The sequence below is a fragment of the Macrobrachium nipponense genome, chromosome 18, assembly GCF_015104395.2.
Source record: "Macrobrachium nipponense isolate FS-2020 chromosome 18, ASM1510439v2, whole genome shotgun sequence".
Classification (NCBI taxonomy): domain Eukaryota; kingdom Metazoa; phylum Arthropoda; class Malacostraca; order Decapoda; family Palaemonidae; genus Macrobrachium; species Macrobrachium nipponense.
Window position 1 is genome coordinate 90016223 of NC_087211.1, and position 15000 is coordinate 90031222.

At 33.4% G+C, this 15000-nt stretch overlaps 1 protein-coding gene across 1 annotated transcript in view; it reads right to left on the bottom strand.

Annotated features, from left to right (window-relative positions):
* The window catches only part of LOC135196708 (teneurin-a-like), a 238849-nt gene that overhangs the window by 208520 nt on the left and 15329 nt on the right, over positions 1–15000 (bottom strand). The window contains exon 2 of the mRNA XM_064223541.1: positions 4761–4955. Within this exon, the coding sequence (XP_064079611.1) occupies positions 4761–4955 (195 nt within the window). The remainder of the gene's footprint in view (positions 1–4760; positions 4956–15000) is intronic.

Sequence of the window (15000 nt, forward strand, 5' to 3'; positions counted from 1 at the left end):
ATTAGGATGTATATATCTTCAAAGACTACCTGCTATGGTTGTCATCTAGCACCCAAAGACGATATAGAATCAAGATCATGGCATCTAGATATAGATAGGGTTCGCACAAAGAGATAAAATATTTGATGAAGTAATCGTACCGCATCTACGAAACAATCTGCAGTTTTTATTTCTACTAACAAGTAACTTTGCTATATTTACTTTACGCCTAAATCAACAGAGCAAACATTCAACAATTCTATGTAAGTTTTTCGAACCATTAAAAACATGAAGTTAGTTTGAATTCAGGTAATCAGAATCAAAATTAGTCTATTTTATGCGCACCAACGCGTACGGTACAATTAAGGTACAATTACAAAACGAGCGTCACTTATTTCAAAGGAATCTTTTGTGTAATGAAAACGAGAGCCAAACTGAGAAGCACTGTAACTGTTTTGTACCGAACCAGAAAATAAAAAAGTCTAAACAAAGGTCTCGTTCTCCAAGACTTTACGAAAACACTTGAAATATGCAACAACGGCTCCAGGCGAGAATTGAAAAACAAAGTCGTGCCTATTTTCTCCACGCCAGAACGAGTCGAAACCATGTTTCATTAATATCCCTGATAGCAAACAAAAACAACAAAAAACATAAAGTTGCTCTTTGGTAAATAACCTGCCCTAAATGGCAGCCGGGCAGCACAAAAGAGGAGAGATGCAAAGAGAGAGCAATTACCCAGGCAAATATTTATCTATTTATTTATTTATTTTTTGCTATAATTATTTTGTAATCTAACGCGAGAGTGCCTTCTTGTTTTTGTCGATGTTTGCTTAGGAAGCTCATGGCTTGGAGAATAATTCAGTAAAAAATAAAAACACTTCATGAATAATAATAATAATAATAATAATAATAATAATATAATAATAATAATAATAATAATAATAATAATGGTGCAGAAATCCCCAATGGTGTACCTAAAGTGTAAACAATATCAAAAAAATATATTTACACTTACAACATTGTGGATTTCTTCACCATTCTAGTGAGTCATGAGATTTTTCATGAATAATAATAATAGTACTTATTAGCATTACCATCATCATCATCATCATTACATTATTATTATTATTATTATTATTATTATTATTATTATTATTATTAATTATACGGTGCACTGAACTTCACGCTAATCGCACAACCCATCTCGGACGTATACTCTCTAATTTCAAAACTACCACACACGGGGAAAAGGTTCGGGGAAAAGTCCGAATTTACATAAAGCTGCTATTTCTATGCACGGAAACGTTTATCCTGCAGAGATGTGTGAAAACACACGATCATAACGTTTACCGGAACGTTAACGGAACTGCTTGCCGAATCGGGGAAAAAAAATCTTATTTTTTAACATTTTTGTTTTAGTTATTCTTTGACTAAAAGAAGAGTTTGCTGTTCTTCTCAAGCAGAGAACTTCAATAAGAATTTTTTTTCTATTACACATTCACTTTTATAAGTTCATAGCACACTGAAGTTGATATTTATGAAGGTTTAAGTCTACGTGACAATGCCAGAATCGCGAATCTAAAAGAATAAAAATATAAGCAAAACGACAAAAATAGATTCCTTTATATGACATTGAACACAACTGTTCATCGCGTCGAAGTGAGTGGGACAGGTATATCATAAAAGGACTATCTCTCAGAGAGAGAGAGAGAGAGAGAGAGAGAGAGAGAGAGAGAGAGAAAGAATGCACGGTGTGTCGGCAACTCCACTGCTGATGGCAGACACACACATCAAAGATGATGCTCCTCCTCCTCCTCCTCCTTCTCCTACGATTTTAAGACATGCTCTGCACTTGAGCCTTCTCTAAAAATCCTGCTCCATTCCAACCCCTCTCTCTCTCTCTCTCTCTCTCTCTCTCTCTCTCTCTCTCTCTCTCGATACGGGCATTCTCGGAAACATTTTCAGTTCCCGCGGATAAATAAACCTTCCAGGTGAGAGAGAGAGAGAGACAGAGAGACAGAGAGAGAGAGAGAGAGAGGAGAACGACTCTCTCAAAACGCGAGATCTCAAGGGTTTGGTCAATATTAGACGCCAAGACCCGAGAGAGGTTAACGCCACTGAAGATAAAAGAGAGAGAGAGAGAGAGAGAGAGAGAGAGAGAGAGAGAGAGAGAGAGAGAAAAGACCAGAAAGCACGGATGGATTAAGGAAAGGGGTTGTCGAGACTGAGTGTCAATGGGATTGGAGTGAACTGATAACAAACACGACGGTTTTCTCGCTAAGGAAAATATAGAAAGGGTGTTGTTACATTTATTGTAAAGGTAACAGGAACCCTTGCATTTAAAACGTGAATTACATTGACACTGTAACTTTTAAACTGTAATTTATATTTTACATTTGCAATATAATTTACATTGTAATTTACAATATAATTTACAATGAGTATTACATTTACATTGTAATTATAATGTAGATTAATATTTCCCATTCAATGTAACTTAAAATATGAATTACTTTAGCATTGTAACTGACACTAGTGCATTACATTAACACTGTAATGAACATACATTACATTGACATTGTAATGAAGAATGTGAATTACTTCTACAATTTAATTTAAATGTAAATTATATTTCGTTGTAAGTTACAATGCAAACTATTTTAGAATGTAATTCAACTTACATTTACATATCAAATATAATTTACATTAGCTTACGTTGTCCACTACGTTGCTCTACCAATTGGAAGACTACTCTGATTTACATGTGTAATAATACCTGAACATCTGACCTATGTTAACCATCTACATTAAAGTTACTCCATAAGGTCATACGAAATACAGAACTTGAAGCATCAACTTACTAAGGTACCTAAATATATCTATTAAACACACCTCTACTTTCTCCGTTGGCTTTAAATGAAGAAAACAGAATAAAGCAAAATAAAAATCACATTCAACATAAAAATATTTGAAAATGTCAAAATAAGAAAAAAGTCACATTTGATATTGAAAAAATATTTCAAAATAAAAATAGCATTCTTTTTCCATGTTTGGTTTCACATTCAACATGTAAAAGTGAAATAAAAATGTCAAAATAAAAGAATGTCAAATTCGAAGTTTGAAAAATAATTTGAGAATAAAAAGACCACCTTTTCACTGGTTTGGTAAATCCATCTACTCACCAGACGCCAAAACTGAACTCAGCGGTTTCTACACTGAGATCTACTGACTATTAAACTGAACATCTCTCTCTCTCTCTCTCTCTCTCTCTCTCTCTCTCTCTCTCTCTCTCTCTCTCTCTCTCTCTCTCAGCTTTTTCACCATGGGTCGTGAACCATCTCACGGTATAAGCAAGCGTACACAAGACAAAAAAAAAAACTTCCATAAGGTGAAAAGAGAGCCATGATAACGAGAATCTCTCTCTCTCTCTCTCTCTCTCTCTCTCTCTCTCTCTCGGCTTTTTCACCGTGGGTCGTGAACCATGTCATGGTATAAGCAAGCGTACACAAGACAAGAAAAAATTTCTTCCGTAAAAGGGGAAAAGAGAGCCATGATTAACGAGGAATCTCTCTCTCCTCTCTCTCTCTCTCTCTCTCTCTCTCTCTCTCTCTCTCTCTCTCTCTACTCTCTCTAAAGTCTCTCTCTCTCTCCTATACTGACTCCCTCGCGTATTACTTATCTCACAAACAAAGACAGTCAGCAGAGAACTTGCCACACGGGTGGCTGATCAAGAACAAAACCGAATTCCTGTATTCAAAAGTCACAACTGTAGTCAATTGTTATTATTTTTCTTTCTCTTCTTCATCATCATCATCATCATCATCATCATCATCATCATCATCATCATCATCATCATCATCATCATGGTCTTCGTTCTTCTAAAAATAAAGATTTTTTTTTTTTTTTTTTATCATTTTCCGCTACCCGGATGAGCCTCTTTTTGTCGTTTGGAGGAGTGGAAAAAAATGAAAAAAGAGAAGGGAATTGTCATCCTCGCTCAAAATTACAGGAAGGAATTTGAAAAAAATAAAAAATAAAAACATACGTCTCAAGATAGTTCTTCATACGTGTGCTGAGCTATTTTTGGAGAAATATGTGCTAATACTTTGTTACTTTGCTACTGAATTACCGTTCATATATTTGTTTCTTATTCGTAGTTTTTAAATAAGTATAATTTGGTATATAATGTAAACCCATTAAGGGACTTTATAGAATTTTTAGTAACTGAACTAATTCTGGATATTACTTCTGGATCCCCTAGGAAATAATATTCTTTGAAACTATTGAGCAAAACTAATCACTCGATGAAAATAATAAACATGAAGAACAGTTTGCTTAGCAATGAGATAAAGCTTCCTGAATGATGCAATATTTCTCTACCGTAAAATTTGAATAAAAAAGAACAATATCCTAAAATAAATAATGTTTTGGGTATTGCATCATAAAATATTCCTTAGCGATAGATCATCAGTTCTTGAAAGAGAAAGTAACACATTTTACATATAAAAACCTATACGAACACAAAATGATCTTTATATGTAACACATACATACATGTAACGTACAGTACGCACACACACATACACACACATACATACATACATACACATAAAACTGTACGACCATTAAATAAATACCTTGGCAAGTGAAAATAAAATAAAATAAAATAAAAAAAAAAAAAAAAAAAAAAAAATAAATAAATAAATAAATAAATAAATAAATAAAATAAATAAAATGATAAAACGATAAAAGCCAAGAAACAAAAATCACAACCAAACTTACCTGTCTGGCAGTGGTCTCCCTTCCATCCCGGTTGGCACTGACAGGCACCGCGGACGCAAGTGCCATGCCCCCCGCAGTCGGGGACCTCGCAATCAGCGTCGGGCACGTCACACTCACGTCCCTTCCAGCCCACCTCGCAGTGACACAGGCCCCCTCCGTAGGTCCCGTGATTGCTGCACAGGACGGGGCACACGCCTGGGGGAGAGAGAGAGAGAGAGAGAGAGAGAGAGTGAGAGAGATGAAAATGGAAGTGTGAAAATTTTTGATGGGAGGATACAAATGGATTGATTTATGCTTGTTAAAACTTGCGTCGCAACAGGACGGGGCCCACGCATATGAGAGAGAGAGAGAGAGAGAGAGAGAGAGAGAGAGAGAGAGAGAGAGAGAGAGAGAGAGGTTATCAAGAAGCGCGAATGAATATTTGGATGGGAAAATATATATGGGGTTTTGGAGATATATGAAGATCATACGAGATAAGACAACTCAACAAATTCTTAAAATTTCTTATTGAATTTGTGTGCATTCACTACATGGACTCGAATGCATTGTTTCATTTCCACATACAACTTACATAAACAGAAATACCCAGAGTGTGTATGTCATATTGAATTAATGTACACCCGAGTTTGAATACACAAACGCGTTAAAACCCAACCACCATCCTCCAGCCTACAAAACCTATATATCAAATGTTTATTCGTATTATGCTCTTCATAATTAAGCATATTTATAATTAAAAATATAATAAATGAAGAAAATGAAATGTTAACTGGAAGCACTAATAAAACCAGAAATAGTTTACTGCAAACTAGCCATTAAATAATGAAGTATTACAGTATAATGTCATACCAAACATGAATATTTTTTGGCTTAATTATAAAAATAGAAGCTTAATTAATTCATGTGAATATTTCAAAATAAAACCTCTAAATATAATAGAACGTAGTAATGTGATAGGACTAAAACACACACCATCTATGAAGCATAGAAATTAGGTCATTAACAATAAATTGTGAAAATATATACTATGTATATAAAATACAAAAAATATGTGCATACACACAAAATATAATATATTATATATATATATATAGTATATATATATATATATATATATATATATAATATATAATATTAATAATATTTATAATATAAACTATAATATATATATATATATATATATATATAATATATATTATATAAATTATAATTATATTATATATATTGTACAATATCTCATACATATCAAATTCAAACATACCCTTCGAGTTGTTTCAACCACCAACCAATTCAGATTTTCATTCGTGAAATAAAAGGTCACTATGTATAACAGTGAAACATTATTGTTATTACATAACATAATTATACTTTGAAAGTCACAGAAGAGAGCAAATATAACTCTGTTTGATTGCAAAGTACAAACAATATTATAACAATAAATGTGAAAGCAAAATTAATAGTGACAATGGAAACAGACGTAATATAGAATTATTGCAAAAATTAATTTTAAGTCATTCTTAAACAATGCAATTGATATCAAAATAATCGACAAAGCTCCCACACCCGACTTGAAAAAAACTATCACAGGCACAACCAAAAAAAAAGGAGTGAAAAAAGGGCTACGCGCAGCCTATATTAAAAAGAAACAAAAGAAAAGAAAAAGAAAAAACACGCACAAGTACAGTTTTTTTGTCTTTTATTCAATGAGAGCGATTTGCATGGGCTGGAATGCGCCGGTTGTACACTAAATTACAGCCTTTCACAACTAAATGAAATTCTTTTTGGCATCCACATTTCGATTTCACATTTCCCCGTCATTAACTGACGAATTTTTGTAATTAAAACGAGCGCCGGCGGCAGCCGGGGTTGTGGGGGTAGGGGGGGGAAAGAGAACGGCTGGGGACGGGGGGCAGCCGCATTATGCCACGCCGCTATCCGAATTCACGAGATAAAAAAAAAGGGGGGGGGGGGCGGCGGAGAGATAATACACCAGGCATGCTGTCATTAATAACGCCATTTCAGCTCATGGCACGTACGCATCACCCTTGTAATTACGATGCGTGCAGGTACGTGCGAAGATATGAAACCACGCGTGCTGATGCATCTCGTACACTAAAATAACCCGGCAACGAATTCTCAGAGGCGAGAGTAATTCAAACTTTCATTGCGAAGGCCGTAGAGTGTTAATGCTCTGCGGAAAACATATTCAACTAGGAATAAATACGAATTCTTATGGGTGACAGTAATTAAAATTGTCATTGCAATGTCCGTAGTGTTTTGATAGTCTGCAGGAAAATCGATATCTGTCAGTATTCTACTTATGCACCTATTTTTCTCTCCAAAATCAATGTGGCAGGAAGAAAATAATCAAAGTCATACTTTTTGCAATTCAGAAGCGTTTAAAAATACACATTTACGATCACATCTACATGTGCAATGTTACACGTATTTGTTTACAATTATAACGTTCATTACAAAATTGTATCAGTGTTGCCAATCGTGACACTTATCCAGAAATACGAAAAAAGGCAATGGGATTGAAAAATTCAAGATGGAGCCTCTGCAAAGCAGATTTGAAATGTGGACAGTTGAAAAGATGAGAAATGTATAGATAGATGTGCCAAAAAGGCGAATATCGTAGATTGAAAGGAGTAACTTGAGGTGGTCAGGTTAACCGGAGATTCTTGAATAAAGTGCCTAACTCAATCGTCAATTTCTCAATTCCTAATAAATGCTTGAAAATCTATAAGAATTGAAAATACACGCAATAACCATCTAAGATTTCAAATAAAGCCGTCCCCATGATTTGCAAGTTTACATATCCTAATTCTTCAGAACCAATTAAATAAAAGTTATGCATAAATATCTTTCTACTTTTTTTGGTTTGGTATGAAGACTGGGCGATGACTCTGGGTAACTTATAGTAATCGGATTATTATTATTATTATTATTATTATTATTATTATTATTATTATTATTATTATTTCTAGACTATGAATAATGCCCCCCTCGAGGATATCATATTAAGTGGTAATTTAACTAAATAAAAAACAAATTAGCGAATTTTAGTTGCAATGAAACGTCAATTTATCCCCTCAGTTTAAATAGGTCTTATCTCTCTGTATCATTAAGGATTATCCTATGGGCTTGAATAGTAAAGGAAAATATCCAATACACTGCAGATTACAACAGATGGACAACTGTACATCATCCCCTGTTCCAGGTTAATCCTGGATAACATGCGTCAGTCCTCGGGATGGATCACTAAATGCGACATGGCAGGTCGAAGGACATAACCAGTGGTACCAGAAATGGGGAGATTCCCTATTTCTGGGAATTTTGTATTGCTGACGGGGATATAAAGATTTGTTTTGATAAAATACTGATGCTATTTTTTGAAAACAGCTGGTTGGCGATGGCGATATAAAGATTATATGTCTGATCTGATAAAATTCTCATGTTATTTTTGGCAACAGCAGGCTTGTCAAAATTGCAGCCAGAAAAATGTTAAAAAAAATTAGAGAAATAAAAGAATAGCAGAATGCACATTATCCGCTGTTACTGTAATGAAAACAGGGAACAGACTGCCAACATAAACATTATGTGGATTACGTCATTGTCAGGCAAATATTGGAAGCCTAACTGTCAGCAATGAAAGAATTGTCTACAAAAGCGCGTATATTAAACGTGGGTATTTGACAAAGTGGATATTAAACGTCTATATTTAACAAAGCGGATATTTAAGAAAATAGACAATTAAGCAGGTGGCTATTTAACGTAAATATATAACAAGTTGTCTAAGATCGTGAATGAAGCTCCCGTTTTCGAAGGCGTGCTATTAAAATTTGTAACATTACTTTTCTCTGACATACTAACATCTTGATAATAATAATAATAATAATAATAATAATAATAATAATAATAATAAATAATATAATAATATAATGAGAAGCAAATCCACAGTTATGTAAATGTACATATATTTTAATTTTAAAACAGACGGATAGCTTTCTGGAATCTGTTCGGTTCCCCTTATCAATAATATATGCTTATATAATTATAACATATAACTGTCGAACACATTTTCTTTAAATAATAATAATAATAATAATAATAATAATAAATAATAATAATAATAATGTAAAGATGCCGATGCTTTCTTTTTTCGTATAATAATCTAAACAACGCATCTATAATAATAATAATAATAATAATTAATAATAATAATAATAATAATAATAATAATAATAATGTAAAGATGCCGAATGCTTCTTTTTTCGATAATAATAATACTAAACAAAACAGCATCTATTGAATTTCAAGCCGAGAGGTCCATTTGGCAAAACTATTGCATGTTATAAACGACGAGAGACATACAATCTGCGCAAAGCTTTGGCCACTTAAAATATAATCATTTACTGAATGCAAATGAAAAAATAATTACCTTCATTTCACGAAATAACGTTCTGGCAAATACTGAGAATGAGTAAATATAACAGAAATCCCACTGGCTTTGCGAAACCACTTACTAGGACCCACTAATGTTACAAAAATGTGTAATCACCTTAACTTCTAAACCTCTTAACAGTTGTTGCAAAAGTAAATGAAGAAATGAATCAAGTTAAAAAGATGGATATCAATGTGACAATTGAAAATAAATTGTTATAATATAAAAATTGAAAGACGACTCTCATATATATATATGTATATATATATATATATATATATATATATATATATATATATATATATATATAATATATATATATAAACAAATTATGTGGGATCAAAAAATACTTAAACATTGGGAAAAGAAAGGAGAGGAAGAAAGGAAGGAAAAATAATTAGGAGCAATAGCCTGAAAATCAGGAGTTCCACACATACAAACACACGTAGAGTGAGGGAGTGCCCCCGCCTGGGTAGGGTGATAAGGTGGGTAGGGGGATTTTGCCTTCTTCCCCTTCCCCTCCCTCTTCTTGGAAAAAAAGAGGGAAGAAGGAACAGAGAAAGTAAAAGAAAATGATAATAGGAAATAAGAAAGCTTGGAGTTTCACACAATGTGTGGGGGAGTGGGATTGTAGGGTTGGGAGGGGTGTTTTACCCCGCCCCATCCCCTCCCCCTCCCCTTCCCCAGCGAGTCGGACGTGCCAGCGGCCGAATAGCGGGGATCCTTCTTAATGTCCACTGCCGGTCCGACTGCACGTTCGCATACAAAGAAAATCTTCGCTAACTGATTTAATGGATGTAGCTGTCAAAACGCATCGGGACACACCGCACTTTCACTCTCAGACGTTCGTTCCTTGCGCGCTTTCTTTCTTAGATGGGTTTCTTTTTTTTTGCTTTTTTATTTGCGCTCTCTTTGCGAGTCTGTATACCATACTTTCACTCGGAGTTTGTGCTTTGAACCTTCGTTCTCTCAGCATTTCTTGCTTTTTTATTTTTACTTTCTTTTTATACTTTCGCTGTCTGCTTTCTTCCTTTAAACGTTACTTTCTTTTCTTGGCTTCGTTTTGTAATTCCTCTAAGAGTTATCGCGTCACACTTTCACTCTGACTTTCGTTCCTTGCTCGCTTTCTTTCTTCCAAGCACAAATTTCTTTTGACTTTCTTTTTTACCTTTTCTTCCAAAAATAAAAAAAAAAAAAAAAAAAAAATGGTCAGGAAGCGCTTCATCTCACTCTAAATTTCGATGCTTCATCACTTTCTTTCTTCAAGCGTATGTTTCTTTTCTTTCTTCCGATTTGTTCGCTACCTAATTGCTCCTTCCCTCTTACTACTCTCTTCCTCTCTTTTGAAAATTATCTTAATTTTTATTCAATAGTTTCTCTCTTATCATATCTCCAGATAAGGATACACGGGGCAGGTGCGTCCACTACATTTACTGATGGATAAACATGAGCAACTTATGTGCAGGTGAATACTAGTAATATTTAGAAAAACGATATGTCATTTCAAATAATTCTTCGGTCGGTTATATGGGAAAAGAAATTTGTCAGTATGGACAATTAGTATATATATATATATAATATATATATATGTATATATATATATATATATGTATGTATACATATGTAAGGTATATATATATATGTATATATATATATATATATATATATATACATATGTACATGCAATGTGTTGTGTGTGTATATTATATATATATATATATATATATATATATATATACATATGTAATATGTATGTATATATATATATATACATATGGTATGTATGGGGTATACTATATATATATATATATATATATATGTATACATAGTATGCATATATTATATAATATATATATATATATATATATACATAGTATTCATGTAATGTGTGTGTAGTATATATATATATACTATATATATATATATATATATATAACATAATGTATGTATGTATGTATATATATATATATATATATATATATACATATATAATATATATACACACATACATACAACTTTTCTCAACTTGGGGAAGGAAGGCGAGACAGATAATGGATTAATGTTAAGATAAATATACACCTCACAAAGATGACGCATTCCCTCAAAAATTCAATGAAAAATCCTACAAAATCCTACAAAAAAAAAAAAACAAAAAAAAACTTCGTTTTCACTAAAAGCTCCAGAACTATATCCCCAGAAAAAATTCGGATTTCATCTCTCAATTCTTTCATTAAAAAAAAAAAAAAAAAAAAAAAAAAATTCACCTTTCAAAATCCACGTGAATTAATTATGTTGTAAACGAAAAAACAAAAATTCGCATAAAATATTTAAAAAGGTGAAGGCTTTAGCACAGATTTCACGATCTAAATCTAAAATGTAAATATTCTTTCATATTCTAATTCTCTATCAGTTTTACAAAGAGCAGCAGATTTCGCCACGAAATTCAAGATTAAAACCACGAAATATTACCAAGATTACAACATCAAGAATTCACGATACGTAAGGATTTAAATAGCGATATTTTTTTCGGTGACGTAAAACGAGGATAATCACTAAAGCACTATATTTGAACAAGATATCTATAAAAACGTGATTCCACGAGATGATTGGTTAAATATGTAATTTTATTCAAAATAGTTGAGTATTCTAAAGGTACCAGTGGAAGAAGGCTGCGAAAAGTACAATGACGCAAAAGAAAAAAAAACCAAATTGCATAATTTTCATTTAAATAAAAAATCTCATTCTGTCTGAGCAAACATTAATGACTAGAGCTGTCTTAAGAACACCGACTGCTAAAAAATGTGTTACAAGGAGTTACAAGGATTAGGACTGTCTAAAAAACTTGTTAGCCCATCCGAGGAGACATCGTGTGCTCACTTATCTCTAGGAGCAGGCATTACTGTTCATTCACGGTGTCCTAATGATTTTGTCTCGCTTTCTTTTAAACTCTTCCACATGCAGACACAAGTAGAGAGAGAGAGAGAGAGAGAGAGAGAGAGAGAGAGAGAGAGAGAGAGACCCCACCTCCATCTCGAAACGACTGGACTCCGCGACAGACAGAAAGCAGCAGCTTCCAGCAGCATCCGCCCCCCTACACTGGTGGTATCCTTCGGAAGATACACAAACACACACACACACAGTCACACACACAAGGAGAAGATTGATCACCCCTGAGGGAGGGAATGTTTTAAAACCGGGGGCAAACACAGACACCGCTTTGATCTCCGCATCATTAATATTGGTCAGCGCGCAAAATGCTAATGTGGGTCTTAATGGGTTTCCGACATCGTAATTTGTTTACCTGTCAAATTCATAACGTCCGTCGACGGAGACTCCACTGTTTTCTCTGTAATTAATACGAGGGGAGGAGGAGGGTCGCCCCCACGAGTCGGTGTCTTTCTCTGTCTCTGTATGTATGTCTGTCTGTCTGTCTGTCCTGTCTGTCTCTTTCTCTCTCTTTCTCTCACAGTTGAAGTCTCATACCCTTTTTATCATTTAAGAACTCTCTCTCTCTTTCCCTTTCTATATGTAATTAATACGACAGGACAGTCGCTCTCGATTCACTCAGTCAGTCAGTCCGTCAGTCAGTCTCTCTCTCTCTCTCTCTCCGAAGGGCTAATAGCTGCACTCATTGATTATTTACTACAAGTCGGTTCCTGGGTAAATGAAACTCGGCTTACAGGAACACAACATTATCTATCTCCTTCATATATAATATATATATATATATATATATATATATATATATATATATATATATATATATATATATATATATATATATATATATATATATATATATATATATATATATATATATATATATATATATATATATATATATATATATATATATATATATCTACATACATATATATATATATATATATATATGTATATATATATATATATATGTATATATATATATATATATAAAATATATATATATATATACATATATATCTATATATATATATATCTACATCATATATTATATATATATATATATATAATATATATATATATATATATATATATATATATATATATGTATGTATGTAGTATGTAGATATATACGCATACATGTATATTAAGAAGAACTTCAATGGTGAGAAGAGCTGAGATATGTACAAGTGACAGAAAGATTTACAGATAAAGTTAAAGGACGGGTCAGACTCTTCCGAGATGGTCTGGACGTGTACGAAGAACCGTGGATTATTGGTTGGTGAAAGGATCATAAATCTGAGAAGTGGAATGAAAGAGGAGGAGAGGACAAAGCGGAAAGCGCTGGACTGACGTGTGGGGGGAAAAGTTACTGAAACGAATGGGCTTTAGTAAGAAAACAAGTATTATCGAGGACACACGAATATAGACCTATCTTTCGACGGTCTCGGTATAATGCACCATTTAAAAAACCACGTTTTTTAATTCTATTTTATTCTATAAGATTACGTGCACTTAAAACACAAATATCCTAAGACTTCACAGAACAACCTTTATTTATATATTCACTAAAAGCCTTCTGTCAGATCCTGATTATATTGGTGACAATACAGCAAGATTTAATACGCAGTCAAAGGGTCTTATCTGTCCTCATCTGGTTCTTCCTCATAGTCCTCCATCAATAATAATAATAATAATAATAATAATAATAATAATAATAATAATAATAATAATAATAATAATAATAATAATGGTAAGAAAAGTGATGGACTCCTAAGGAGGCAGGATGCAATCCGGAACCTCACACCATAAATACAACCCAGTCGAATTAGAGGACTATGATAGACAAAAAAAAAAAAAAAAAAAAAAAATAAATAAATAAACCTAAAAAAATAAAAATAAAAAGAAATAAGAAAATAATAATGTGTCATAAAAATCCACAAATGTAAATTAGAGTATATTACTATGTGAAAAATCACAGACTTTCGAACACCGAAGTTAAAATGTAAAGTCAGGTGTTCGAAAGTTTATGTTTCTTTACATAGTAATATACTTTAAGATATAATTGTGGATTTTTATGATACGGATTGTTCTTCACGAGATTGTGAATTTCTTAACAACAACAACAACAACAACAACAACAACAACAACAACAATAATAATAAAAAAGAGTGAAAGAATGTCCATGCGCGGTCCAAAAAGGACGAGGGGAAGCGAATGCTTTTCCTTAACAAGCCCCTTTTTCCTTTTCCATGCGAGCTGGAAAGACGATCGCCTTTGTGCCTTGGTCAGTTCAAGAATCCCAACAACTTCAATGACCCTTTAAATACCGGTTCCTTCTTATTCACTTTCTTCGGAAGAGGAGGGAAGGAAAGGAGGAAAAAAGAAGGAGGAGGAGGAGGAGGAGGAGGAGGAGGAGGGAAGGAGGGAGGAGGAGGAGGAGGAGGAAGGGGCAGCCGAGAGCATGGCAATTCTTCGAATTAAAACCTCCAAAAATTTCCCTGAAAATAAGCGGACGTTCCTTTCTCTCTCTCTCTCTCCTCTCTCTCTCGACCACCATTAAAGATAACGGCCATTCCGACTACATGGCAGATTATTTAGTGAAATGTTATAAATACTGAGTATTAGGATGTGGTTTTTTAGGAGTTTCTGTTCAAATGGAGAATGGCATTCACTAATGGACACCCATCCAAGAAATGATCCTTTCCTAGGCTGTATAAGCTCAGTTATAAAAATACGTCAAGATCTACAGTTACGTGTTAAATTCCCTGGAACAAATTTCTTTCCTATCTTGCAGAGAAAAGCAAGAACAAATAATAAAATGCAGAGATCTGCAAAAATGTACTTGAG